Below are 25,753 nucleotides of genomic sequence, written 5' to 3'. Positions count from 1 at the left end.
GCGTCTCTCGCGGGTTCACTTTGAGCTACGCTCTCTTTGCGCCTTTCTGCTAGGCGGGCCGTGTGCTCCACCGCGTCCTGAGGCGGTCCAACTACCTCACCCGTGGATGGGTCCCCCGCGTCTCTCGCGGGTTCACTTTGAGCTACGCTCTCTTTGCGCCTTTCTGCTAGGCGGGCCGCGTGCTCCACCGCGACCTGAGGCGGTCCAACTACCTCACCCGTGGTGGGTCCCCCGCGTCTCTCGCGGGTTCACTTTGAGCTACGCTCTCTTTGCGCCTTTCTGCTATGCGGGCCGTGTGCTCCACCGCGTCCTGAGGCGGTCCAACTACCTCACCCGTGGATGGGTCCCCCGCGTCTCTCGCGGGTTCACTTTGAGCTACGCTCTCTTTGCGCCTTTCTGCTAGGCGGGCCGTGTGCTCCACCGCGACCTGAGGCGGTCCAACTACCTCACCCGTGGTGGGTCCCCCGCGTCTCTCGCGGGTTCACTTTGAGCTACGCTCTCTTTGCGCCTTTCTGCTAGGCGGGCCGTGTGCTCCACCGCGTCCTGAGGCGGTCCAACTACCTCACCCGTGGATGGGTCCCCCGCGTCTCTCGCGGGTTCACTTTGAGCTACGCTCTCTTTGCGCCTTTCTGCTAGGCGGGCCGTGTGCTCCACCGCGACCTGAGGCGGTCCAACTACCTCACCCGTGGTGGGTCCCCCGCGTCTCTCGCGGGTTCACTTTGAGCTACGCTCTCTTTGCGCCTTTCTGCTAGGCGGGCCGTGTGCTCCACCGCGTCCTGAGGCGGTCCAACTACCTCACCCGTGGTGGGTCCCCCGCGTCTCTCGCGGGTTCACTTTGAGCTACGCTCTCTTTGCGCCTTTCTGCTAGGCGGGCCGTGTGCTCCACCGCGACCTGAGGCGGTCCAACTACCTCACCCGTGGTGGGTCCCCCGCGTCTCTCGCGGGTTCACTTTGAGCTACGCTCTCTTTGCGCCTTTCTGCTAGGCGGGCCGTGTGCTCCACCGCGACCTGAGGCGGTCCAACTACCTCACCCGTGGTGGGTCCCCCGCGTCTCTCGCGGGTTCACTTTGAGCTACGCTCTCTTTGCGCCTTTCTGCTAGGCGGGCCGTGTGCTCCACCGCGACCTGAGGCGGTCCAACTACCTCACCCGTGGTGGGTCCCCCGCGTCTCTCGCGGGTTCACTTTGAGCTACGCTCTCTTTGCGCCTTTCTGCTAGGTGGGCCGTGTGCTCCACCGCGACCTGAGGCGGTCCAACTACCTCACCCGTGGTGGGTCCCCCGCGTCTCTCGCGGGTTCACTTTGAGCTACGCTCTCTTTGCGCCTTTCTGCTAGGCGGGCCGTGTGCTCCACCGCGTCCTGAGGCGGTCCAGCTACCTCACCCGTGGATGGGTCCCCCGCGTCTCTCGCGGGTTCACTTTGAGCTACGCTCTCTTTGCGCCTTTCTGCGCGGTGGGCCCTGTGCTCCACCGCGTCCTGAGTTGGTCCAACTACCTCATCCGTGGGTGGGTCCTCCGTGTCTCTCGCGGGATCTTTTTGCTCTAAGCTCTCTTCCCTCTCTAGGGACTCGTCCTGGGCTTCAGGGGGCGAGACCTCTTCATCACAGGCCCTCCGATGCATCTTGCGCCTTTCTGCTAGGCGGGCGGCGTGCTCCACCGCGACCTGAGGCGGTCCAACTACCTCACCCGTGGTGGGTCCCCCGCGTCTCTCGCGGGTTCACTTTGAGCTACGCTCTCTTTGCGCCTTTCTGCTAGGCGGGCCGTGTGCTCCACCGCGTCCTGAGGTGGTCCAACTATCTCACCCGTGGATGGGTCCCCCGCGTCTCTCGCGGGTTCACTTTGAGCTACGCTCTCTTTGCGCCTTTCTGCTAGGCGGGCCGTGTGCTCCACCGCGTCCTGAGGTGGTCCAACTACCTCACCCGTGGTGGGTCCCCCGCGTCTCTCGCGGGTTCACTTTGAGCTACGCTCTCTTTGCGCCTTTCTGCTAGGCGGGCCGTGTGCTCCACCGCGTCCTGAGGCGGTCCAACTACCTCACCCGTGGATGGGTCCCCCGCGTCTCTCGCGGGTTCACTTTGAGCTACGCTCTCTTTGCGCCTTTCTGCTAGGCGGGCCGTGTGCTCCACCGCGTCCTGAGGTGGTCCAACTATCTCACCCGTGGATGGGTCCCCCGCGTCTCTCGCGGGTTCACTTTGAGCTACGCTCTTTGCGCTTTTCTGCTAGGTAGGCCCTGAGCTCCACCGCATCCGGAGGCGGTCCGATTACCTCGCCCCTGGGTGGGTTCTCCACGTTTCTAGTTTCCAAAAGGCCTATTCATGCCTCTAGACTATGGCACTCAGCCTCGCAACGTGCCGTTGCTGCCACCCGTTCTGCTCTTTCTTCCGGCCTTATCGATAACCGTGCTTTAACAGTAAGCCCCATTTGAGCGCTCTCCTCTCCCATTCTGGGGCTTCCCATTCCCATTCACGGTCTTCTCGCTCGCTCTCCTTCGCGTTTTGGTAATCGATCCTGGTGTACGCGAGTTTCTCTTTAAGCCATTCTATAAAGGACAACCTGTCCACCCCTAGCAGCTTTCCAGACGAGATTAAGTCTGCCACCTCCATGTGTAGGCCACAGCAAGTTACTTTTGAGGAGTTTTCCCACAATCCAAAATCTCGTTCTTCTAGCTAAACATTCTTGCTCTCATCGCTCTCTCTCCTCTTCCTCCATGGTAGCCTCTCCACCGTGGTCAGTGCGTCCTGTCGCGGACGCCAGTTTTTGTCACAACTCAAAAAAAAATTTGAGAGAGAGTCCTTCGGGTGTGACGTTGTTAAAGGGTGGACCACTGACCGAGCGATAGGTCCAAGCTCTGGTACAGAGTCTGACCAATGAAGAGAGACAGAGCCGTAACTCGAGAACACAAAGAAACTTTAATTTAGTGCAGATAGCGGAAAGTAAATTATGATACACACACTCTGCACAAATAGCTTCTGTAATATACGGTAGAACGCTTATGAAAACAGGGTTTGCAAATCTAGGTTTACGAAGGCTTATACAGTTACTAATGAAGATGGTACGATTAACCCAATCAAAAGATTCTAATTAAAGGGCTAACAGCGAGTGCGGAAATTCTTATTTGACGAGTCGATGATCGACGTCTCCCTGCGCGGTCCGTCCAAGGTGGACGAAGTTCCGTCGGTCGGCTGGCTCACTATGGGCGGGGCTTCCTGGCCTCACACCCACTTCTTCAGCTGACACACTCACACACAGCGGAACTCCGTCCTGTACTTGGCGAAAGGCCGTCGACACTGGTCTCGTCGCCCCGCTGGTCGACACGATGCGTCCGTTCGCCTCCGAGTCTCTTCCCGCACTGCCCTTTGTTCCTCGCACCCGAACCCAGGTTCGCACACCAAGTGTGGAAACTCCCCTCCCCCAGACGGTCATTGCACTGCGGATCTGCTTTTTGGCCCTGAAAGCAGTCTGCCTTCTAAACCAAAACATTCCGTGCCGTTTAATGTAACACAACTCCACTAGGTTCAAAGACCTCATGTTATATTGTTGTGTTTGGTTTGTCTTCGGGCAGCGTTACGAGACAGCATGCCTCGTAATATTTATGCCTGTGGCCACCACAGACGCGGCCGTCTGCGGCTCCTGGCCTCGGGAGCAACCCGAGCCTCCGGTAGGACAGTCAAGAACCGCGGGCTACACGCGTTAGCCCACTGGGCCCGGGCGGGCGAGGTGAGGGGAAAGGAACCACCGAGCCGAGGTGCCGAAAAACACTTCCCGCACGCGTCGGAGAATTCGGAAATGGGGGAAGACTCCGGCAGACCAGGCGGCCGCTCACGTCGACAGACACTCCCTCTCCGACCTCCGTATACTATCCCTGCCGTTTTATGTGACAATGACCAATCTCCACCCCAGGATTCATCCGACCACGGCGTGCCCCTTATGTAGCGCCCATGCCAATTTGACCAACATCATCTAGGCATGCCCCCAAGATTCATTCCCCGACATCCCTTCTGAGGAAAGGTGGAAGGCCTTGCTTCCCAGCCCCAACCCCGGCCTACAGGCCCGCCTGGTCAAAAGGACAAAAGGGGATGCCGGAAGGCCTCGGCCGGCAGCCACCACGGAACCACCAAACTAAATCAAGGAGAAGACGTCCAGGAGAAAACGGGCCTTCGCCCCCTCGACCACCACCACCATCAGGTCCTCTATTGCCCATAACCAATTTCCTCAATCAATACAGTTTTTTTTTTCTCTCTATCTTTTTCGGGAAAGATCGAAATCATCGGTAGTACACATTTTTGCTTCGCTGACAACCCTACACACTAGATGTTTTAAAACTTCAGTCTATTCACCAAGGTGGTTTATTATTCGAGTAACCAGCAGCTGTGGTAAAGTGATATGCTAGTCACTGACATAGTTAGAAGGGCAGGGAGGTCATTCAGTTTTTTCGGCTTTTTGCGTGAACTTCCTACCTTCGATAACGCGTCGGCGGATCCTGAGTCTCGAGTCCGCACTCGCGATCGAAGTCACCATATACCATTTGCGAAGGCAACGAGCACACATGCTGCAGGCCAGTCGTCGGAAAGAAATGCCCTTGCGTTTTTATGCTGTAAGTGGCCATAAACATTTTTCGCGTATTTATAAGCATGCCTCTTTAATATAACTCTCAATGTGGGACCTTTTCTTTTTTTATTACACGCATATTATGCGAGACCTTCGTTCATCTTCATTTAAGCCCTTTTACTTCCACCCGATGCCGTGAATAAATTATGCCGTCATATCAACACGTAAAGTCTTATTTCCAGAATTTCTTGCGGGCCCCGCTTAGACCTTGTGTAAAGTTTCGTCCCTCGCTATGTCCCAGGGTGCGGCGTACGGCCACTGCGACCCCTGGCGCGGATTGTGGGCGGTGTGGCCGCCAAGCCGGGTGACTACCCGTGGCAGGTGTCCATCAAGTACAAGAGCGGCTTCGTGCTCACCCATCTCTGCGGGGGCGCCTTGCTCAACAGCGAGTGGATCGTCACTGCGGCGCACTGCTTCGAACAGTGAGTGGCCCCGTAACCCGCCGCAGAGGAACGGCGTCCATTGTGCCAAACTACTCGGGAGGATATCCTACCATCGCGCCCCTAGTGCCTAAGTTGAGGACTATAAACCCATGGGAATGACTACCGCCTGAATCACTGATCTACACTGGATGGCGCATTGAGCAAGCGGGTATTAAAGCCCCTCGATATGTTTGCGTTAGCGGGTATATATGAAGCCACCGAAAGCAAGCGGCTTGTCCCAGAATTGAGCACTTGACAGGTTTTTCGACTCTTGCGAGTGCTCGTTCAAGGAGAATCCAGGGCGCTGGATTTTTTGCTTGTCACCCCAAGAGAGCCTGCTTGTTGCAACTAACAGCGCAGGCAGATGGCAACCCATTTATTGTGAATATTTTGAGACTCTGGTAAATCGAGTGTGCATATATGCCACGTTGGAATGCCTCGTTCTTGGCATATAATTCGAAACGGAAATAAACCCAACTCACGGGATTATTAGAACCTATATTTCAAAACTGGATTATTAAAACCACAGCGTCAAATGGAAATGGCCGCCGTGGTTGTTGGGTTGGTGACGTCACCTGCCCAACGCGAGGCGTCCCCTTGCACGCACTCAAACACTCACTTGGCTCTCTTGGTGTATCGGGTCCTTCAGCTTCCTCGTTCGCCTTCCATGTTTCGAGCATGCGGTTCGTGACGATTACGTTCACGGCACCCATCGCTTTGTCGAAGTCTTCGGTACTGATTGCAGCAGCGATGAGAGGAGTTGTTATCACGAAATCCTGGAAGCTGATCATCTTGACTCCGACCTGCAGGCGTCCAGCTCCAGCGACGACGAATCACGGACAAACTCGCCGTGGCCGCCGTCGTCCGTGACAATCTCGCAGGTGCATGCAGGATGGAAGGTCCAAGAGCCGGGGGCGAGAGCAACAATAGCGTTGGAGTAGCCGAGCTGCGTGAGCGGCTTTGATCGTAACGTGGGGAGCCGAGCTTAGGCGATCATGGGTGCGCCTAGAGTGAGAGAGCGTGCATGATCAGGTAATCTATAGGCAACATGCTTGGATGGATGGATGGATGGATGGATGTTAATGGCTATACCTTTTGTAACGAAGACTATTCCAGCTTTAACGAAGACTATTCCAGCACTGTCAGACTGAAAAGGCAGAAACTTTGGCACAGCGCCTCTGAAGACAGGAAGAACGGAAAAAAAGTCGCATTGGTTTTTGATAAGTTGAAGGTAGACAGTGTTATCTATGCCTGGGACGAAGTTACGGGTCAGCGTTTCAGAGTGAATGATAGGGCGTCTGGCCGTGTGACAGAGGCTCATGCTGCTGTACAGGAATGACAGGAGCGCATTGATAAGTTTCGGTTATTAAATGTTAATGCCCGCAGTATTGTCAACAAGAGTAGTGATTTCGAACACATTCTGATTGAGCATCAACCCGATGTCGTGGTGATGACCGAAACGTGGCTGCATCCCGCTATCCTCGACTCCGAAATTTGTCCGCCTGGATATAACGTGATAAGAAATGACCGCACCAGTCGAGGGGGAGGCGTGGCCATCTTCATTGATAAAAGAATAAAGTACTCGGTGCTACAGAGTCCACCTGACATAGAAACAGCGTGGTGTAAGGTGTATCTAGGATCCCAAGAATTGGTTATTGGTGCTGTTTACCGTTCTCCAGGAGTAGGTGTGGATGCTGTTAATAAATTAGATGACTTCCTGCTCCACTTGCGCGTACAGCACAAAAATGTTGTAATTGCGGGAGATTTCAATATAGCGGGTGTACTGTGGGATGAAATGTTGCCTGGAACGCGGGAACGTGAAACCGCCACTGGGATCCTAGATTTATGTTTTTCCCATGGGCTAAAACAGGTTGTTCGAGAGTATACACGCATTCAGGGCAATAGTAAGTCAGTTCTCGATCTCGTATTTTTAAGCGAAGGGGTTGCATCTCGACCGTACGAAGTTGAACTTTTCCCGGGTTTTTCAGATCACCTGATAGTTAGCGTGATCATGACCTTGACGCCGTTTAGAAAAACGCTCAGACCCGTTTCGTCCTACAGAGACTTCGGCATGGCTGATGACACGGCTATTTTAGACGAACTAGATTACCACTATGGACCGTTTGAGGAACTTAGTCGTGAGGAGTCAGTAAGTGTTAATGACCTCTGGTTGAAATTTAAAACACTCGTTCATAAATGTATAGACATGTACATACCATTGAAAAGAAAACGTAAACGAATGCATAATCCTTGGGTGACGAGAGAAGCCATTCACTTAAAAAGAAAAATAGGGCGGCGCAGATTGCGGTGTCGTCGTACACCTAGTTCGGCGTTATCGGATGATATCTCGGCTTTAAGCATGGCGCTGAAATCTGTGCTAAAAGAATCTAAATGCAAGTTTTATAACGTGACAATGCAAAAGTTTATCCGTGAGTCACCGCAAAAGTTTTGGAGGCATTTGGCACCAGCTAGGAAGTCAGTTACCGAGATCAAAACGGAGCAAGGAATTATAAATGACAAGCGAGAGATTGCAGTTCAATTCAACGAGTTCTTTGCAAGCGTCTTCACAAAAGACGATAAGCAGTCTGTAGATTTTAGATCACCAGCTCAAATTCCACGGGCTGATGATGACCTGCAACTGTCAGTTGAGGGTATTTTGGCTCTGTTGCTTGACTTAAAAACTTCCAAATCCACGGGGCCGGACGAAATTCCAAATTCTTTTCTAAAGCGATATGCAGAGTGGACGGCAATGTATCTGCACTTAATTTTTAATAAGTCGATTATGACTAGCACTGTACCCTATGACTGGAAACTCAGTAAGATAATTCCAATACTGAAAAGTGGAGATGCTATGTCAGTATGCAATTATAGACCTATCGCGCTAACGTCTACATCGTGCAAAGTTCTTGAGCATATTGTTTCTAAACACATCCGGCAATTTCTTTTATCGAATAACGTTCTCAGCCAGTACCAGCACGGTTTCCGCAAGGGGCTGTCAACGGTCACGCAACTAGTAGAGACCATGCATTATTTTTGTGAGGTATCGGATCGTAAGGGACAAACAGACATCATATTTTTAGACTTTAAGAAGGCGTTCGACAAAGTTAATCATAGAAAGCTCTTAATTAAATTGATTTCCATCTTGGGAGATAATAAGATTGTTCGGTGGATTGAGGCCTTTCTAAATGATCGTCGACAGTTTGTAAGTATTGATGGGGTTAGCTCGGACGAATGTGATGTGAACTCGGGTGTTCCACAGGGTTCTGTCCTGGGTCCCCTGCTGTTTTTGGTTTTTGTTAATGACCTTATCCAAGATTCACCTGTAAAAGCCAGATTATTTGCCGACGATTGTATTATTTATACTGAAGTGACGTCCGTTAATGATCAAATTATGCTAAACGAATATTTGTCTCAGATCAATGAATGGTGTGTTAAGTGGCAAATGTCGATAAACTTAGACAAGACAGTATGTATGACGATCACTCATAAACGACAGCCGTTAGAGTATATATATATATGCTGCAAGGAAAGGCCTTAAGCCGAGTGTCAGAGTTTAGATACCTTGGTCTTACAATGGCCTCAAACCTAAGTTGGACTCCGCACGTTAGCAATATAATCGGAAAAGCTAACAAAAGATTAGGGTACATCAGGCGCACTCTTAAACTCGCTTCCCCAGAAACAAAACTCACAGCATACAAGATGCTAATAAGGCCTTTATTAGAATACGCATGTGAAGTCTGGGACCCGCATGTTAAATATCTTATATCAAATCTGGAGCAAGTTCAACGGCGTGCGTTACGTTTTGTTTTTTCTAGCTATAGACGGCTGGACTCTGTGTCACCTCTTTATAAAAGGGCAAATCTACCCCTCCTTCAGGTGCGGAGGAAGCAGAAGTGGCTTAACCTTTTTTATAACATAATGAATAACTTGGTTCTAGTAAATAAGCAACAGTATATTAAGGAGAGCATGTCGCGTATAACCCGCAGCAAGCATGCTCGATATGTGGAAGAGCGGAAGTTTTCTAAGGACTGTTTTAGGTATTCGTTCTTCTTACAAACAGCGCGAGACTGGAACAAGCTACCCGCACATGTTGTTACCGCTGAAACTCGAGAAGAGTTTAGTTCCCTTATTTCAGAGATTTCTGACAGCAGTACCTAGAGTTGTCATTTCATCATTGTGTTAAATTCGTGTTATTAATCTGTGCATTTTGAGCGTGTGTATTTTTTTTTTGTGTTGTAAAAAATCTACTCCTATCTTGGTCCTGTGTAGGACCGATAGTATTTCAAATAAATAAATAAATAAATAAAATAAACGGGCGGTAGCTAGCGCCGCCTAGCATAAGTCTAAAAAGACAAACATATGATTCCTTCCGTCCTTCCTAAGCCAATTTCTCCCCCTAACCATCACCAGGCAGTATGGTATATCACCAGAACGATCTTTAGGAATCGGGCAAAAATGCAAACAAAAAAAATCACCACCCGTCTCTTTCCTTCGGCGAGGGAGTCGCACTTTTCCCCTGGTCAAACCTTGTCGTCGTTACCCCACTACCAGACCCACTGGGGGAAAGGGTTGAGACCTTAGGCCGGAGCCACGCGAGAGAAAGTCCAAATTTTCCTCTGTCCCGCCTGTCCCCAGTTGTGCTAGTTAGTTATGCATCATTCAACTTTCCCTAGATAATTTCCACCAATCTTTTAATAGCCTCTTTGTCACCAATCCTTTTCTGTTTCGTCCTTCCATCATCGCCAGCAAACCCCAGGGCCCTGGCCAAATCTGTTAGCCCTTCAGAAATGGCACAGCGAAGCCCCGTGCACTTCAAAACCAAGTGCTCTAGTGTCTCCCTCTCATTGTGGCAGGTAGCACATAATGTGTCTGTCTCCTAAAATTCTAAAATTTAGCCCTATACGTCCTTGTCCTGAAAACTCCCGCTCTCACCTCAAACAGTAGGCAACTTCCCTGTGAATTGTCAAGCACATTTTATTTTCTACTGTCCTGTTTTTGTGTACTGTATATTGTTAGAGGTGATTTTTCCTGCATTCTTACCTCTCTCATTTTCCGTTCTGGCTCTTTCACTCTCTTTCACTGATATACTCTGCTGAGCCCCATCACTAGTGTGTAGGTATTTAAATGTAAGCTTTTGGGTACGGTTTGTCCATTTTGTGTGCAAACGTTTTATGAATAAATGCTCGAATACCTTCCGTGCCCATCGCGTATAATCCATTTCGGTCTACCTTCGTAGAAATTTCAAATTTCTAATTGCCTCCCTGCTCTCAAAAGACGACCAGCCCATGTTCCCTGTACTCCCTCATTGGGTGTCTTTCCATGTGCTTCCGGTGCCAATCTGCCTACGCTTCTTTGTCGAATTTAAACTCCTGATAGAACTTCTGATTTCATGCCTAAAATTTTATTTCCAAAGGACAGCCCTGGTACCATCACTCCTTTTCATATACCTCTGACCACTTCATATTTACAGGGTGATTTTTTTTAAGCTTTACAGATTTGATTTTAAAATGTCGTGAAAGTTACACTTATGTGGTTTCTGCAGGTGAGTTATACGGCAAGGGGGACATTATGTGGGTGGATAATGTTTGCGATAAGTCGGCTAATAATTAAAATTTGTTAAATAGCTTTTTAATTTGTGAAAATAGGGGAATGGTTCCAATAGAAACTTAGAGAGCCTCGTCGAAAACCACTAAATCAACTCTTTTCAGAACGACTTGAAGCTTGTGGGAAACTCGGGGGCGCAGCAAAGTTACCACTCGTGAAGCAGGTGCAAAGCTGGCTGTGGCGGAACGCGATGATAATCTAATCACCTGCGTTTTGCCACTATCAGCTTTGCGCCTCCTTCAGAAGTGGTAACTTTGGTGCGCCCCTGAGTTTCCCTCGAGCTGCAAGTCGTTCTAAAAAGAGTTGATATAGTGGTTTTCGATGACGCTCAGTAAGTTTCTGATTGGAACCATATGTCTATTTTCACTAATTGAAAAGTTAATTAACGAATTTTAATTATTGAGCAGACTTATCGCAAAGATTAGCCACCTACATAATGTCCTTCTGGCCGTATAACTCACCTCCACAAACCGCTTAAGTGTTACTTTCACGGCTTTATTAAACAAATATGAGAAGCTTTAAAAACAAACACCCTGTATTTTAGTTCTATAGTTTCGTGAGCTTCATAATTGATTAACTTATTTTCCCTTTTCTAATTATATTCTCCTCGTGTTCTTTTAGATATCTCCTTCCTTCATTGAGCCAAACTCCCATATATTTCTATTTTCGTGCATGGTCCATTACAATGTCTTGTATCCTCAGGGGTTTCCCCTTTTCGTGGTGTGACTAACTCGATCAGTGTTGCCTGGTCGCCAGACGACAATGATCAAAATTCGTAGCTTAATTATTGCAATTACTGGAGCTCTAAAAATCGCAAAACTTCGTGTTTATACTAGACCAAGTATTAGGCTGTATAAGCATACACACAACCCTTTTTTAGACTACGTAGCTTATGAGCATTCCATTTTGAGGAATAATTTACCCGTTTAATTTTTGTGTGCTAACGGTCTCACGACGCCGAATTGTTATTTTTAGTTACTATAATATTAAACTTGTTTTCGATATACACGTTTGCAAACATAGCGTCCAGACTGGTGCCCCACGCGTTAAAGCACGTGCAGGATGCATGCGAAAATGTCTTTGCCAAGCTTGCGATTTCACGTGCTTCCTCACACCAGCAGGAACATTGCGGCGGCCAGAGGCCTTGTTTGTTGTATATGAAAACAACTGACGCTTGCGGCTTTGGTGGGCCTTAAAGCGGTACTCCACGGGATTTTTATTGTCTCCGATTTGCTCCAAATTTTGCTAAACTCACCAACAAACATCGCTAAAATAGTATCCCGTATATTAGGTCAAAATATTGCCTTTTCCGCGGAGGTATTGAATTTAAAGTTTTGGTCCTCCCCGTGTTTTTCAGACTGAAAGCCTCTACTGGCAACAATGAAAAAGTGACGTCAGGGGAAGGCAGGGGCTCACTCTTTGGGCTGTAGATTTTGTTCCCAACTGATTACAAGCAGTTTCATGGTGTCAAATGAATGCTTTGGAAGCTCGTTCCAGTACCCGCACTCCAGCACGGAAAAACTGATTGGTATATTTTATTTTTTAGCCTACTTGCTCGACTGACAAGCCTGACTGCCACTGACGTCAACGCACTGAAAAGTGCGGCTATATTTTAATGTTGGTTTTTGCATCATTTTCAGTTGCCGATTTCACAATAACTATTATAAATTTCGCGATACTAAATAGCATACCGGAAAGGGTAAAGGCCGAAAAGTCAGAAAATATTGTTAGTTGAGGTAGCTAAAAAAAATCCTGTGGAATACCCGTTTAAAGCAAGAGTAACTACATTCCTTGCAGTCGACTCAACCTCTCGAGGTATATTTTCCGGTTCGGGGACTTTAACAAGAGTGCTGTTGACGAAGGCGAGGTGGACGTCAAAGGCGACAAGGTAAGTTCTAGAAGGATCACAAGTCTATGCACGTTTTGTAAGATGAGCCGAGAGCGTAGTTATTAAGCTATTACTTCAACCTCTTATATTTTTAATCTTTATTATTTTTAAACGAGAAATCCCACAGCCCAGGGGGTGCGGTGCAGTCAGTTTAGTAAAAATTAAGAGGGCGTTTTTTTCGTGTTTCATTGAAAATTCGTCGTTTAGCGAAGTTTATTTCTGCTTCGTTTCCAATTTTTCGCAACGAGGCGTGAAACGAAATTCAAGTTTTGCTGTATCGTCAATTGCTCAGAATGCAGAATACACAAATTCCGCATAAGATCTCATAAATATACAGTATAATTGTGAGCAATATTTACCCGAGCATAGCACCATACACGTTTTAAAGCTTCCTGAAGTAGATTAATGTTCGCTGTAATAAGCGTATTATTGGGCAGGAGATCGAACTATAGGGCGCGCTTTATCGAGCGTGTTGTCCACACTGCCCGGTGCTTATAGCCGATTCACACGACAGACCGAATCGCGATTTTCGTCCGCGGACTGTGTACCACCGTGACCGGCACGTCATCGATTCCTGCGATCCGCTCCTCGTCCGCGGATGCGCGGACTGATAAAATCGAGCGCCTTTTTTTACTCGCGGATTTTCGGCGGGAGATTGACTTGAAAAGCGTTTAGTCTGGCAACAGTACAAGGTTTTCTTGCTGTTGTTTTATTTTGTTTCTGGGCGATTAAAACAAAAATGGCGCATTCTTGTGTTTTGTGCGTTTTCTAGTTCATTTTGTCGCGCGATCCTTGGTTCCACGCGTGAAATAAACTGCAGAAACTTTGTCCGGCTGCCGCAACGCAGGTTCCGGTACTCCTACGGGTCCGTGTCAAGAAGCTCCCGTCAAAACTCATCTAGCACGCCGCGATAATTTGAAAAGTGACTTCCACGGTGGACATGCTTATGTTACTCTTTGTTTCAACTCTAGAATTGCCAGAGCTGTGGGAGCTACTCGCAACCTTTCAAACGCGTCCCTCTCATCACCTGGCCGCGCTCTCTGTACGTGATCACGTAGCCAAATAATGACGTATGACTGGTACAAGGAGGACGTAGTTTCCACGGCACTACCTGCTTGAGGGTGAACAGAGCTCCTTCGCGAGCGAAAAATGCTTAAAGGGGCCCTCCGGAGCGTTCTGCGATGGTCTATTTATGACGGTAACTCAATCTACAGGCCCTAAGGATCCTAAAAATCATAAAATTACGGTAATGCGCGGCGGATTTCCCTATTAAAATTGCTATTAAAGTTCCCGGCACGCCCCCCTTCCTGAGATGACCCCGGAAAGCGGGAGGGGCATCTCTTTACGCGTCAGCCAATAGCAAGCGAAGAATTCCGGCGTCACTGTGCGTCACCAACGCGGCCGACCGCCGACCCGCGGAGGAATCTCTCGAACACGCGCGGACCGTGACTTTGTGCTCGGCAGTCGTCGTTCGTCGCACCGCACCGTCGCGCTGCTACTGCAATACGCAGTCGCATTCCACAGATGACAAGGAAACGTTTGACTCGTTGACGTGGAAGGATCGCAAAGCTGGCTTCGGAGTCGGAATCCACGGGAAGAAGGAACACGTGTCTCGCAAACGCACTCCTGCACACGCCCCGGGAAGCAGACGAGCCGACGCGCCGACGCATCATCCCATAGCAACAAGCTTGCGGGGAGAAAACATAGTTCGCTGGTTTTGGAGCGATAATTGCTGACTATGTTTCCCGCACCACAATCAGTTTACGTTTTTCTAAAACTCTAATTTACAATACGCTTAAAAAGTGTTGCAATAATAACATTCGCATTCACCGCGAGATGCAGCATTTCCATTGGTCAAGTTTTAGCGATGGGCAGGGAATGGGGGATTATCTTCCAAGCGAAAATAGTCCCGATATATTTCTACTGCGATCTGCTTAATAAACGGTTTTGTAATCTAAAAATTTGTATACAAATGAACTTGCACCTACCACGCAATATAACAACATAAACAGACGATCTCACGAAGCTTCGGAGGGCCCCTTTAATGCCCCCCTCCCACCCTTAAAAAATAATACTTTTTTTGTTCTGCATGAATAAGCTTTGCCGAACGTTTATTCTACGCGCAACTGTTTCACTACCGGTCTGATCAGATGGCGAGGTTTCAGAACTAACCATTACCTCATTCAAAAGTTACACGCGACTTTCTGAAGTTTTCACTGATCAAGTGGAACACATGGAGCTGAATGGCGTTAGTTACCGAAAACAGGCCCCAGACTTTTGAATAAAGTAACGGTTAGTTCTGAAACTTCGGCATTCAGTTCAGAGTGCGGGCGCTACATTAAAGTAGAAAATGAGCTTTCAGCAAATCGTAATTTAATTTTTTTTTTAAAAGGGGGGGAGGGGCAAGTCGATTGTGGAGCAAGTCGATTCGTTGTATTGAGCGAACGCAAGCAATAAAGGTTCGTTCCCGCATCTGCGTTTAATTACTCTTTTTGCGGTGCGTTATGAGTCACTTGTACACCCGTGCGTCGACTTTCGCTTGCAAAGCTGCTCTTTGAGTTGGTTGCCACGCTCCGTATACGAAGCACGAATATCCTCGTGATTCTCGAAGCAAGCAGACTTAAGCTCCCGTTACTTAACGAAACGTAAGGAAACGGTACCGTGTGAACCGGCCTCGAGCGATACCACCTCGAAGACAAGGCCTGCGCATGACGTCATCGTTAAGCGATCGCCGACCCGCCCCAAGCGGCAATCAACGTTACTAGATTACCTCAGTTGTGGAACTCCCGCGGAAGGGGGTACGCCCCTCACTCACTTCAGTCCGCCTGCGTCGTCCGAAGCGCCATTTCGATTTTCGTTTCATAAGTGTGCGTTCCATAGAGCAGAGCTGAAACGCCATCTAGACGCCGTGCTTCGAAACGTACCAACATTACTAGAACCACTTAGTAGGGAAACTCGCATAGGGACTGCTCTGAAATAGTGGCACCGATCCGTAATCGAGAACCGAGCTAATGGCGATCCCAACGCCGCCATCTCTCCCGCAGCGGCCACTCAAGGAACTGCACGTGACATCGAATTAGGGTTTAGTCGGCCATTTCGGAGCCGAAACAGATGCGGTGGAAGGGGTTTTAGGGGTGCCACCTTCGTTTCCCAAGCGGATGCGCCGCGAAATACTACGGAAGTTAAAATGCGCCTAGGTCGGGACGCGCTACATGAAATCAACGCTGAGGCATGGTTGTATAAAAACAATATTAATTGTGCTGGAAAACTTTGCAAACTAAATATTTTAGAAAACATCACGCGCCCCTTATTTTGTACGAAACTCCAATAAAAGTTACTACAAAAAGAGTTTTTTCCGTTGGTTTTTACTCAAAAACATGCTTTTTAAAAGCGCAAGGTGACCAAAGTAAAGACAACTGTTAAAGAGTGGCGCTGCTGTCGTATTTAGCCCGGTCTCGATGGACGCCAGCGGCCCAGGTTTCAACGGTGAGTTTACCAAATGAGGGTTCTAGTAACCTTGTAACGTACGTACCCCGATTCCCATAGAATACACTGCAGTTACCAAAGCAGCCGTCCGGCGGCGCGTTTCGGCTCCGAAATGGCCGACTAAACCCTAATTCGATGTCACGTGCAGTTCCTTGAGTGGCCGCTGCGGGAGAGATGGCGGCGTTGGGATCGCCATTAGCTCGGTTCTCGATTACGGATCGGTGCCACTATTTCAGAGCAGTCCCTATGCGAGTTTCCCTACTAAGTGGTTCTAGTAATGTTGGTACGTTTCGAGCGACGCCAGGCGAGTCGTGGTGAGTGAGGGGGGGGAGGGGGGGAGGGGGGCGTACTGTTCGTGCATGCAGCCTCTATGAGCAATTCTGTAACTGAGCTAATCTAATAACGTTGGAGGCAACCACACCGAAGCTCGACAGCAGACGCCGCACAGCGGCAGACGCGTCCGTCTCGCCGACGCTGCCTGCCAGCGTCGCGCTCGTTTTGAGACGCTGTGAGACGCGCTCACGGCGACGCTGAAGCACGCTAGGTGACGCTGCGTGGATTCACTAGTGATGACGTTTGGGGGACACATGCCGCGAGCCTTGTCTTTTGGTGTCCTAGGTGTTATAGTCTGAAGTCCCTTTGGTCAGGCATCCGGGGTCAGGAAAGAAAGGACGGGGTGGCCTCACTTCAGGACCGATCGTGTTATCCGCGTTGTGTGCCCAGCTGATCATGCACCCGGACTTCGACGTGCGTACGTTCCGCAACGACATCGCCTTGGTTCGGCTGGCGACGCCGCTGGACCTGGAAGGTGCGAACTCGAACCTCCAGACCATCTGCCTTCCGGATCCCAGGATGGACTTCAGGCGGGCCAGGTGCATGGCGACGGGCTGGGGAGAAACGTCGTTCCGTGAGTGGGGCAGCAGCATACTCAGTTTCACTGTTTTATATATCGTTCACTTTTTAATTTATTTATCTTTTTGGACAGGGTTAGAAACAGGGGCCAGTACATGGCTCTCGTCGCCTTTCTGCGTTTTCCATGAACGACTAAACAAATCACGCACAAAAAAAAACACGCAGGGTCACGTTACATTTACTATGCGTGATTAGTTTAGATGGTGAACAAATGCGCAAAAGACATGAGCGCCATGACGATGGACTTTTGGCGCTGTTTGATTGGCTCTATCAGATCCTAATGTCAGCTGCAGTCAAACTGAAAGATTATAAGGGGTGCTTGTTGTTGTTTTTGTTGTTGTTTTACTGATGTGTTTCAATAAAACCGTGAAAGCTACTCCAATGCAGTCCCTGCAGGTTGGTGATTCGGCAAGGGCAATATATTATCGTGGGCCAATAGTCAAAATAATTCAGCTATTTAACTAAAATTTGGTGATTAACGTCTGAATTAGTAAAGATAAACACATGTCTACAATTACAAACATGCAGAGCGTCATCGAAAACCACTAATTAAGTCAAACATGAAAGGTTTTGGGGACAAAGCCGGCTCTGTGATAACACGGGTGATGAGAAACGAAAAAACCTCGCTGGCGTGCTTTCGCACCCGCAGTCTTAGGCCCCTTGCGCGAATGGTAACTTTAGCGCACGCCAGCGCTTCTTGAGTGCTCCTAATCTTTCTCAGATATTGAAAATATCTGAGAAAGATATTGAGAACAATATTGAATAAAACTTTAGTTATTTATCTTCCTTATCGTAACAGTTAGCCCCATATACTGCGTCTCCCTGGCCGCATAACTCACCTGCACAGACCGTAATGAAATAGCTTTCACGTTCTTTTTTTTTTTTTTTTGTAACGTTACAAAACAAAAGCCGTATACTTATAATACCCATGTCCCACTAGAGCGACATACAGAAACAAAAGACAAAGACAAGCCTCAAACCAGAGTCTTTCGCGATTTGAGACGCTTTGTAGAGTACGGAGGCTATGCTCAAACACGAGCATCATGCACGCGAGGGTATCTTTGGCAGGCTTCCAATCGCTCGTGCTTACTCGCGAGCACCGAACGACTAAACACCTGTCAAAGGTACCATCACGAGCATGCTGCATGGGTTGGAGGCTTTTCGCTGTCTTTTGTCTCTGTCTGTCGCTCTAGTGGGACACGGGCATAAGCCGTGGATTTATGATGCCTTGAATCATTATGTTTTAGAAATATTTTCGCGGATAGAAACGGATTGACGAGCGTAAAACTGACAATAAAGGTATAATCAGCGAACTTGTGCCAGAAACAAAAAAGAGAATGAGCGTCGGAAAAGCAGAAGCGGGCGTCGCAGCGTCCACATGGCAGGCGACTTAAGCGAGACTGTGAGAGAGAATGAGCCGCAAGGTCACGCTCGACTTCTTATTTACTACCATAGCTTCCTCTATACTTACAAACCTGGCAGTTCGACGACGGAGCCATAGTGCCCGGTCACAGATTTGGAGCGCGAGGATCTGGTTGCAGAGTGCATTTCTCGGGGAACTTAGAGTTCCTGTATAGGCTCCCTACCGTAGGTAGCTCTACAGGAACTCTAGGGGAACCCGGTCGTCAGCGCACAGCTTTTGCAGCGGTGACGACCCGAAACGTGGTTTTCAAACCCCACGAGAAAAGAAGAAGTAGCGCGAGGAGCACGAGCGAACGTTCCATCACTCGGGAAAAGAGTGTTTCGGCGCCTCGCCGCAGCGGGGTGCCCGTTACGTGGCTCTCCTCTCATCCGTTGTCTGCCGCTCTACATTTTCAATTTCGGCGGCCGCGTTTCGTGGCGATCTGCCAGGCTTTGTTAGTATAGAGGAGGCTATGCTACTACATTTGGTACCTCAAATATTCGACCTAGAATGTTCGGGAGTGAGATAGGGCGAAACTGACCCGGCATAAACACGTTGCCCCCTTATCTTTTACACACGGAATAAGAGTAACCTCAAATATTTTCAAAGTACGGTGAAGCGTTCCTTCTCGGTCTTGCAAGTCGCAATATAGCAGACGGAAGTGGATTTGGCGAAATATCGAGAAAGTGGATAAGGCTGAGTTTGTCGTGCAAAACAAACAATTACGAGTTTTGGAAAAAGAAAGAAAGAAACCCCTTCCTGCGTGTTTTGCGAATAAGCGCGTGATGACAGCGAGCGTTCCCCTGATTTCTTTTCCATCGTCAAAACTGTTGTTCATTGCGCACGATAGCTTTCTTTAGCTGACGACGTGTGAATGCCTCCTATGACCAGCGAGTGTTCGTCTTTGGCGCGTAGAAACGCCAAAGACGTAACATAAGAACGCACAGGGAAAGCGCGATGGCGAGGCTATAAAACCGAGGCAGCTCAGCTCGTGCCGCCATTTGTTGAGGTCCGGGCACGATGGGTCAGGGGGAAACAAGAGCACGTGCGACGCGTTAAACGAGTAAACAAACGCCTAAAATTCGCCAGAAGCAAACGAACTTGCACGAAACGTTTCGGGGTTAGTGTTAGCTTTTCCCAAGGGTCATGCTAACGCATTCCCTAAAGATCCACCAATAGATCTTCCTTTAACATTTTTCCGGCGAAGCGGGCTTGCCGAGCCCGCTTCGGCCCAGGTTCTGTCGCACGCAGCCCCGCGTCGGCTTGCCGCTTCTTGCGTCACATTTTGGCTAAAGTCATTGGATGCCTGGAAAGTAGAGCTATTGCCTTCCCTAACTGCTAGCCGGACACAAACAAATACTAACATACAGATAACCAAACCTTCGCAAGGCGATTGGCTAATCTGTCTACGTTGCCATGGAAATCGCCATCTCTGTCCATTCAAATCTTCGAAGCTTCCAGTGGGCCGTTCTAAACCATTCGCGCCAAGATCACAACGGAGCATCATCGTACTGGAAGCGTACCTCGCCAATATAAGCGTCTTTGTCACTGTTTATGCAATCAACTTGTCAATCGTGCCCATCTCCACGGATCTCTTACAGTTGAATTGTTCTTCTTGAGTATTTAAAAAAAAAGTCAAATGATTTTTCCGTGCCTCCAAGCACCGCGACGCGGCATGTGGTGGTGATAGGAATATGTACGCTTGTTTCGCCGGTAGGTGGATAGCGAAATCTCGGTATACAAGAAACATCTCCATAAAGCTACCCGTCACCAGCGAGTTTAGATTAGCTCACCAAGAACCGAAGGGTCAAGGAGAAATCGCTCATTTAACGGACAGAGATGGCGACCATACGGGGAGCTTGGCGCTACTTTTCCAGGATCCGGTGACTTTAATTTTGGCCAGCCGAGCTAGGCGCTGTTTCCGCTCCTCTGTCTCGTACGCCCGCCTCGCACGCTTAGCGGCGGCCTCCGCTGCCTGTCGCTGCATTCGTTGTTCATTGGTTTCCCGCGCGCGTATTGGCTTCCGCCCCGTGACGTCGCCTCCCTCTCGCCTTTGTCCTTCACTGCTCTCCTCCTCTCTCAAGCGGCGCGCTCCTCTTTCCACTGTTCTGTCCACAGATGAACGCCGTCAGCTTTTCGTCGTCATGTAGGCACTAACGCTAGCGCATTAAACAAAAAGTTTATAAGCAACTTTTTTTAATGCTTCACAAAAATCAAGGAAGACGCAATCAACCTGGGACCCCAGATCAAGAATGGAAAGCAGTTGAATGGGGAAAGTGAGAAGTTGGGTTTCGCAGGACATATATTTCCGAAAACCATGTTGTGAAGGTGAAAAAAAGAAGAATTAAGAGTCTAACATTTAACAAGATGAGAGTAAATTATATGTTCTAAGACTTTATGTTCGTCACCTAATTTGTGAAATGGATCCATCTGTTTTATTTTCCAATTCTGGCAAGACATCCAAAAATTGAGACAAAATGTTTTGTATACTTTATAAATTTTGACGTAATTTCATCGACGCCCAACGAAGATGTTTGTTTTCTAATTATTAGTCAGTTTAACGAAATTCTGTCATAATCAAAAACAAGTGCATCTATGTGAAAATGGTCACACTCTGGATATAATTAATTATCAGAGTTAGTATCACTAATAAACGGCTCAGCCAAAACATTGTTTAAATCAGATGCGCACTGCTCTTTTGGAACGTTAACCCCTCTATCCCTGTGAGAGGTGGAACATTGTTTTTTTTGCCGAAATTACTTTACTTTTTGATAACATAGAATGTCGGGTTGCATTAAAAAAGTGCATAGCTAATAGCTTTCATAGCTATTATTCTAGCTATTACAGCTACATTTGATAGCTATTATATCTATATTTGACAGTTATTATAACTATATTTATTATAGCTATATTTGATAGCTGAGCCGCCTTGATAGCTAATTTATTAGCATCTGCAGTTGTTTTATAAGCTTCCCAATGTGCCCCAAAGCCAGACGACCTCGCGGTACAGAAAAGACGTTTTTCTTGTAAGAAAGGCGTTGAGTACAACATTAAACCAGGAAGACAAATGGTTACAAATAATATTCTTACACGGAGCAAACGAGGCGATTCGAGGGTTTATTTTTAAACATACTCCAGTTAGGTTCAATTGAATGTTCTGAAGAGCAGAAAACCATAAAGGAAGCCAGCAAACTCACTATGTATTGCAATAAAAGTTTTCAATTTCTTTTTCTTTTTTTTCAAGATTGCATTAAAACACAATTTTCTATAGTTGTATTTGAAGAACACGCTGAAGCATGTAGGATGAAGTACAGGGTGGCATGATCGCTAATACCCGCTAGATAAGTTTTAGAAGATGCGAGATGGAAGTCAGTGGAGTACTAGGTACATTCGCTGTAGTATCAGTAATTCCAGTAGGGCTTAACGGACGACGACGACGCTTGCGGAAGGACGATCGTTCTCATCGCTCCCGAGAGATCGTAGTATTTTAGATAATCAACAGCCAACGTACCGGCCGGAACTCCTCGGAGCATCTTCCTTCGGCACTCCAAAGATCCGTCTCCACCCTTCGGGGTTCAACGGATATGAGCATCCATGAAGCACCGAAGCCAGCGTCCGCCGACGTTGAATCTGGTGAGCCCGCCATTACTGACGACGATGCTTCTATGACGGATGAGCCTGACGATGGAGACAAATGGACGACTCAAATGACAAAGAAGAGACGCCATGGCTCTAATTCGAGTCAATCAACCATCATAAGTCAACCACTTTCAAATCTCACCGTCATTGTCAAGCCTACTGACCCAACGAAACTCGTAACCAACCTCAACCCCTTGGTTCTGAAAAAGAAACTGGAGGACGTCGCTCCTGACGGCATCATACAGATCAGACCGAACTATCGTCTCAATCTGCTGGCCCTCGACACACGTAATGTGGAATCCACGAAAGCCCTACTCCGACTCAAGAGCCTAGGTGCGGTTCAAGTTATGACGTATGAACCGCCTCCACCATCTGCTTACGTTGGAGTCATTCGCGGCGTATCCACTGAAATCACAGACGCTGAACTTTGCGCATCTTTACGAGAAAAAGCGCCTGTAATTCAAGTAAGAAGACTTGGAACTTCGGAGGCAGTAAAGCTCACCTTCTCCTCGGGAGTGACATGCGAGCACGTCTATATAGGCCACACTCGATATGAAGTCTTCCCATACTTGGAAAAGCCACGACAATGTCCGAAGTGTAACCGCTTCGGGCATATTGCAAGTACCTGCTCTAAAGCGCAGCGCTGTAGCCGATGCGGAGGCGAACACGACATCAGCACGTGCGGAGCAGAACAACCTAAGTGCACGAACTGCAGCAAGCGCCATGACGCCACGTCACCAAGGTGTGCAATCTACAAGGTGGAAAAACAAATTGCAAATTACAAAAGCTCAAACAATATGGACTACACTTCAGCAAAGTCAGCCATCATCAGCAACCAAGAAACCCGCGGCGCAGGAAGGTACTGGACACCTCGGAGGCGTCCTCAACGCACAAATGAAGACAAAGGGATCACAATTCCATTAAACAGTGAGAATGAATTCCCATCTTTGAAGAAACAGCCAGCCACAACGACGCCAAAGACACCAGTTACTACTGTAGAGCCTTCAGCATCTTCAAGCGCTGAGGAAGCTACTATGACCGGTCCTCTGAAAGATAAGCAAAACCCAACTAGGAAGTCCAGCGTACAACCTACCTACAAGAATTCAAGATCTGACGCAGCACCTAAGCCACAAACCCTCGGGAATGCGCTTTGCACACTTACCACAATGCTGCGCACCTTCCTGGCTTCCCTACATTCTCAATTTGCACAATCCTTAATCACAATAATTGACATTGTTGTACCACTCATCACCTCCTGGTGTCATTAGACTGCATCGGTGAGAAATCAGCCCAAAACAACGGAAAACTACATGTAACAAGAAATAGACTTCCGTGCCCCTCCAAAACGAACCTCATCCCATCAATTATCCAGTGGAATGTTAACGGTCTCCGGAGACGAATAAACGACTTAAGGCAGCACTTACAAAGACACCAGGTCGAAGTGTTAGCGCTACAAGAAACTAACATCAAGCTGGGAGAGATCCGACTATCACCATACGTCATATACAACAGCACGCCCCGAACAACTTTAACATCAGCAGATGCACCCAAGGCGTCCTTGTACATTCACCGGAACTTACCTCAAGTACAAGTGGATCTTTCTGATCTCTGCGACCACAGAGCTGAATACGTGGCTGTGACAATCAACAAAGGTAACTCAAACCTAACCATCGTCACAGCCTACGTACGGCCTAACGTTTCCTGGGACCCTACGATATTAGGTACAATACTCTCTAGGTGTGCACCAGCCACGCTGCTGCTGGGGGATTTTAACGCCCATAACGAGACCTGGGGAGACAAACAAACGTCAGCACGCGGCAGATTACTGGAAGAATATACCACAGCCATTGGTCTCCGCTGCTTGAACGACGGAACCGCTACGTTTGTACGCCCAGGAGTAGAGCGTAGTGTACTTGACCTGAGTTTTGCTACCAACTCGATACGCGCAATATGGTCAGCGGAACCCGATAGCTGGGGCAGTGATCATATTCCTATAAAGATCACTTCCCTATCGAGCGCACCCGTCACACACAAGGCTTGCACGGTGACGAATTGGGACAACTACCGGATGTACTTTGAGCAACTAATGTCTCTTGACAATGCCGATTACATGACAGCAATAGCTCAGGCCTTCTCCAAATCAACCCGAACTGTAACCATTCCAATATATCGACCAAACCCAGACCTGACATACATCAAGCTCCGTGCTTTGCGCCGACAGCTACAGCGACGCGCACTCAAAACATCGCGACAGGAGGACATTCAACACTACCGGCGGGTCGACGCTGTATTCCGTAGACACACCAATCGCTTGCAACGAAGACAGTGGCGACAGCGGTGTGAGACGCTTCATACTCCTGGTGGTGGACGACGAGCGTGGCGCATGGCTCGTGTCCTAGCTGGGCATGCCATTCCCCGCTCACCTGCCCTCGGCATTGTCATCGTCAAGAACATCACCGTGGCTCAAGCGGCAGAGCTGCTCGCCGATGAATTCACTTCTGCTCCTATAACTCCTCCTGGATTTGTCACAGGCAGCACGACCTCCCCCCAGCTCCGCTCACCACCTTCGTCCTCCAGCGACTCGGATTTCACGCTGCGGGAGCTTAAAAATGCTCTTCGCTGCACCTCTCGCAAACGAAGCGCACCAGGCCCCGATGGAATTACTTTTCAAGCACTGCGGAACCTTGACTCTATGGCCCTCCCAGGACTCCTTGCGTACCTAAACAACATCTGGAGAACGTCGGTACTCCCTCCCGCCTGGCTGACATCTGTGGTCGTTCCAATACACAAGTCAGGAAAACCCACATGTGAAACGAGCTCATACAGACCAATCTCCCTCACTTGCTGCCTCGGAAAGATTCTGGAGCGAATGATTCTGAGACGCCTTGACTGGCAACTTGAGACCTCTGGTGCCCTATACCTCACCAGCTCTGTGGTTTCCGAAGACATCGATCTACAACAGATGCGATTGGCGACCTCGTGTCAGATATGGAGCAAGCTAAGGCGATGCGCCAAGCCACCTCGGCCATCTTTCTTGACATCAAGAAAGCGTTCGACGCCGTTCCTCATACAACCATCATTGCTCAACTTCTTAAGTTTGGAGTATCTGGCCGGGCGCTGGCATTCATACGAGCATTCCTAAGTGGGCGCACAATGCGCGTTCGCCTAAACGGAACGCTCAGTTCTCTACGTAACGTTGCTCAAGGCGTTCCCCAGGGCAGCGTCATAAGCCCATTTCTGTTCAATATAGTCATGGCAGCTCTCCCAGACGTCTTACGACGCATAAACAGCCATTCGCAGATTATCAACATGGCAATTTACGCTGACGATGTAGCCCTTTGGGCTACAGCTCCTACTAACACATACAGCATTATGCAGAGAACGCTCCAGCAAGGCTTAACAGCAGCAGCAAACGAAATATCAAGACTAGGGCTTACGCTTTCCGCCTCCAAAACCGCAGTTCTTCAATATCATCCGACGGCCAGATCATCTATCAACAGGGTCTATACCATCAACGGGTCTGATGTGGCACGAGTCCGAACATACACCTATCTGGGGTTCCTGTTAGACGACCGCGTCTCCTGGCGCCCCGCGGTGAAGACAACCATCATAAGGTGTCCCCGGCATCTCAACGCCATCAGAATGATTATGGGCAGTCGGTGGGGAACACCCCAGGCCATGATGATGCAGCTCTATAGAGGGCTCATCCTCTCACGTCTACAATACGCCTTGCCGCTGGTCCGCACCAGCAGCACCCAATCCTCGGCTATAGAGACACTTCAACGAGTCGCAATTCGTT

At 48.7% G+C, this 25,753-nt stretch overlaps 1 protein-coding gene across 1 annotated transcript in view; it reads left to right on the top strand.

Annotated features, from left to right (window-relative positions):
* Nucleotides 1-25,753, top strand: part of LOC115328205 (anionic trypsin-2-like) — a 117,567-nt gene that overhangs the window by 75,569 nt on the left and 16,245 nt on the right. The window contains exons 2-4 of the mRNA XM_042292411.1: nucleotides 4,843-5,023; nucleotides 12,425-12,515; nucleotides 16,725-16,908. Coding sequence (XP_042148345.1) covers nucleotides 4,843-5,023; nucleotides 12,425-12,515; nucleotides 16,725-16,908 — 456 coding nt within the window. The remainder of the gene's footprint in view (nucleotides 1-4,842; nucleotides 5,024-12,424; nucleotides 12,516-16,724; nucleotides 16,909-25,753) is intronic.

Source organism: Ixodes scapularis, unplaced genomic scaffold (assembly GCF_016920785.2).
Source record: "Ixodes scapularis isolate PalLabHiFi unplaced genomic scaffold, ASM1692078v2 PGA_scaffold0__279_contigs__length_252992795, whole genome shotgun sequence".
NCBI lineage: Eukaryota > Metazoa > Arthropoda > Arachnida > Ixodida > Ixodidae > Ixodes > Ixodes scapularis.
This window is presented reverse-complemented; position numbering and strand designations above follow the sequence as displayed.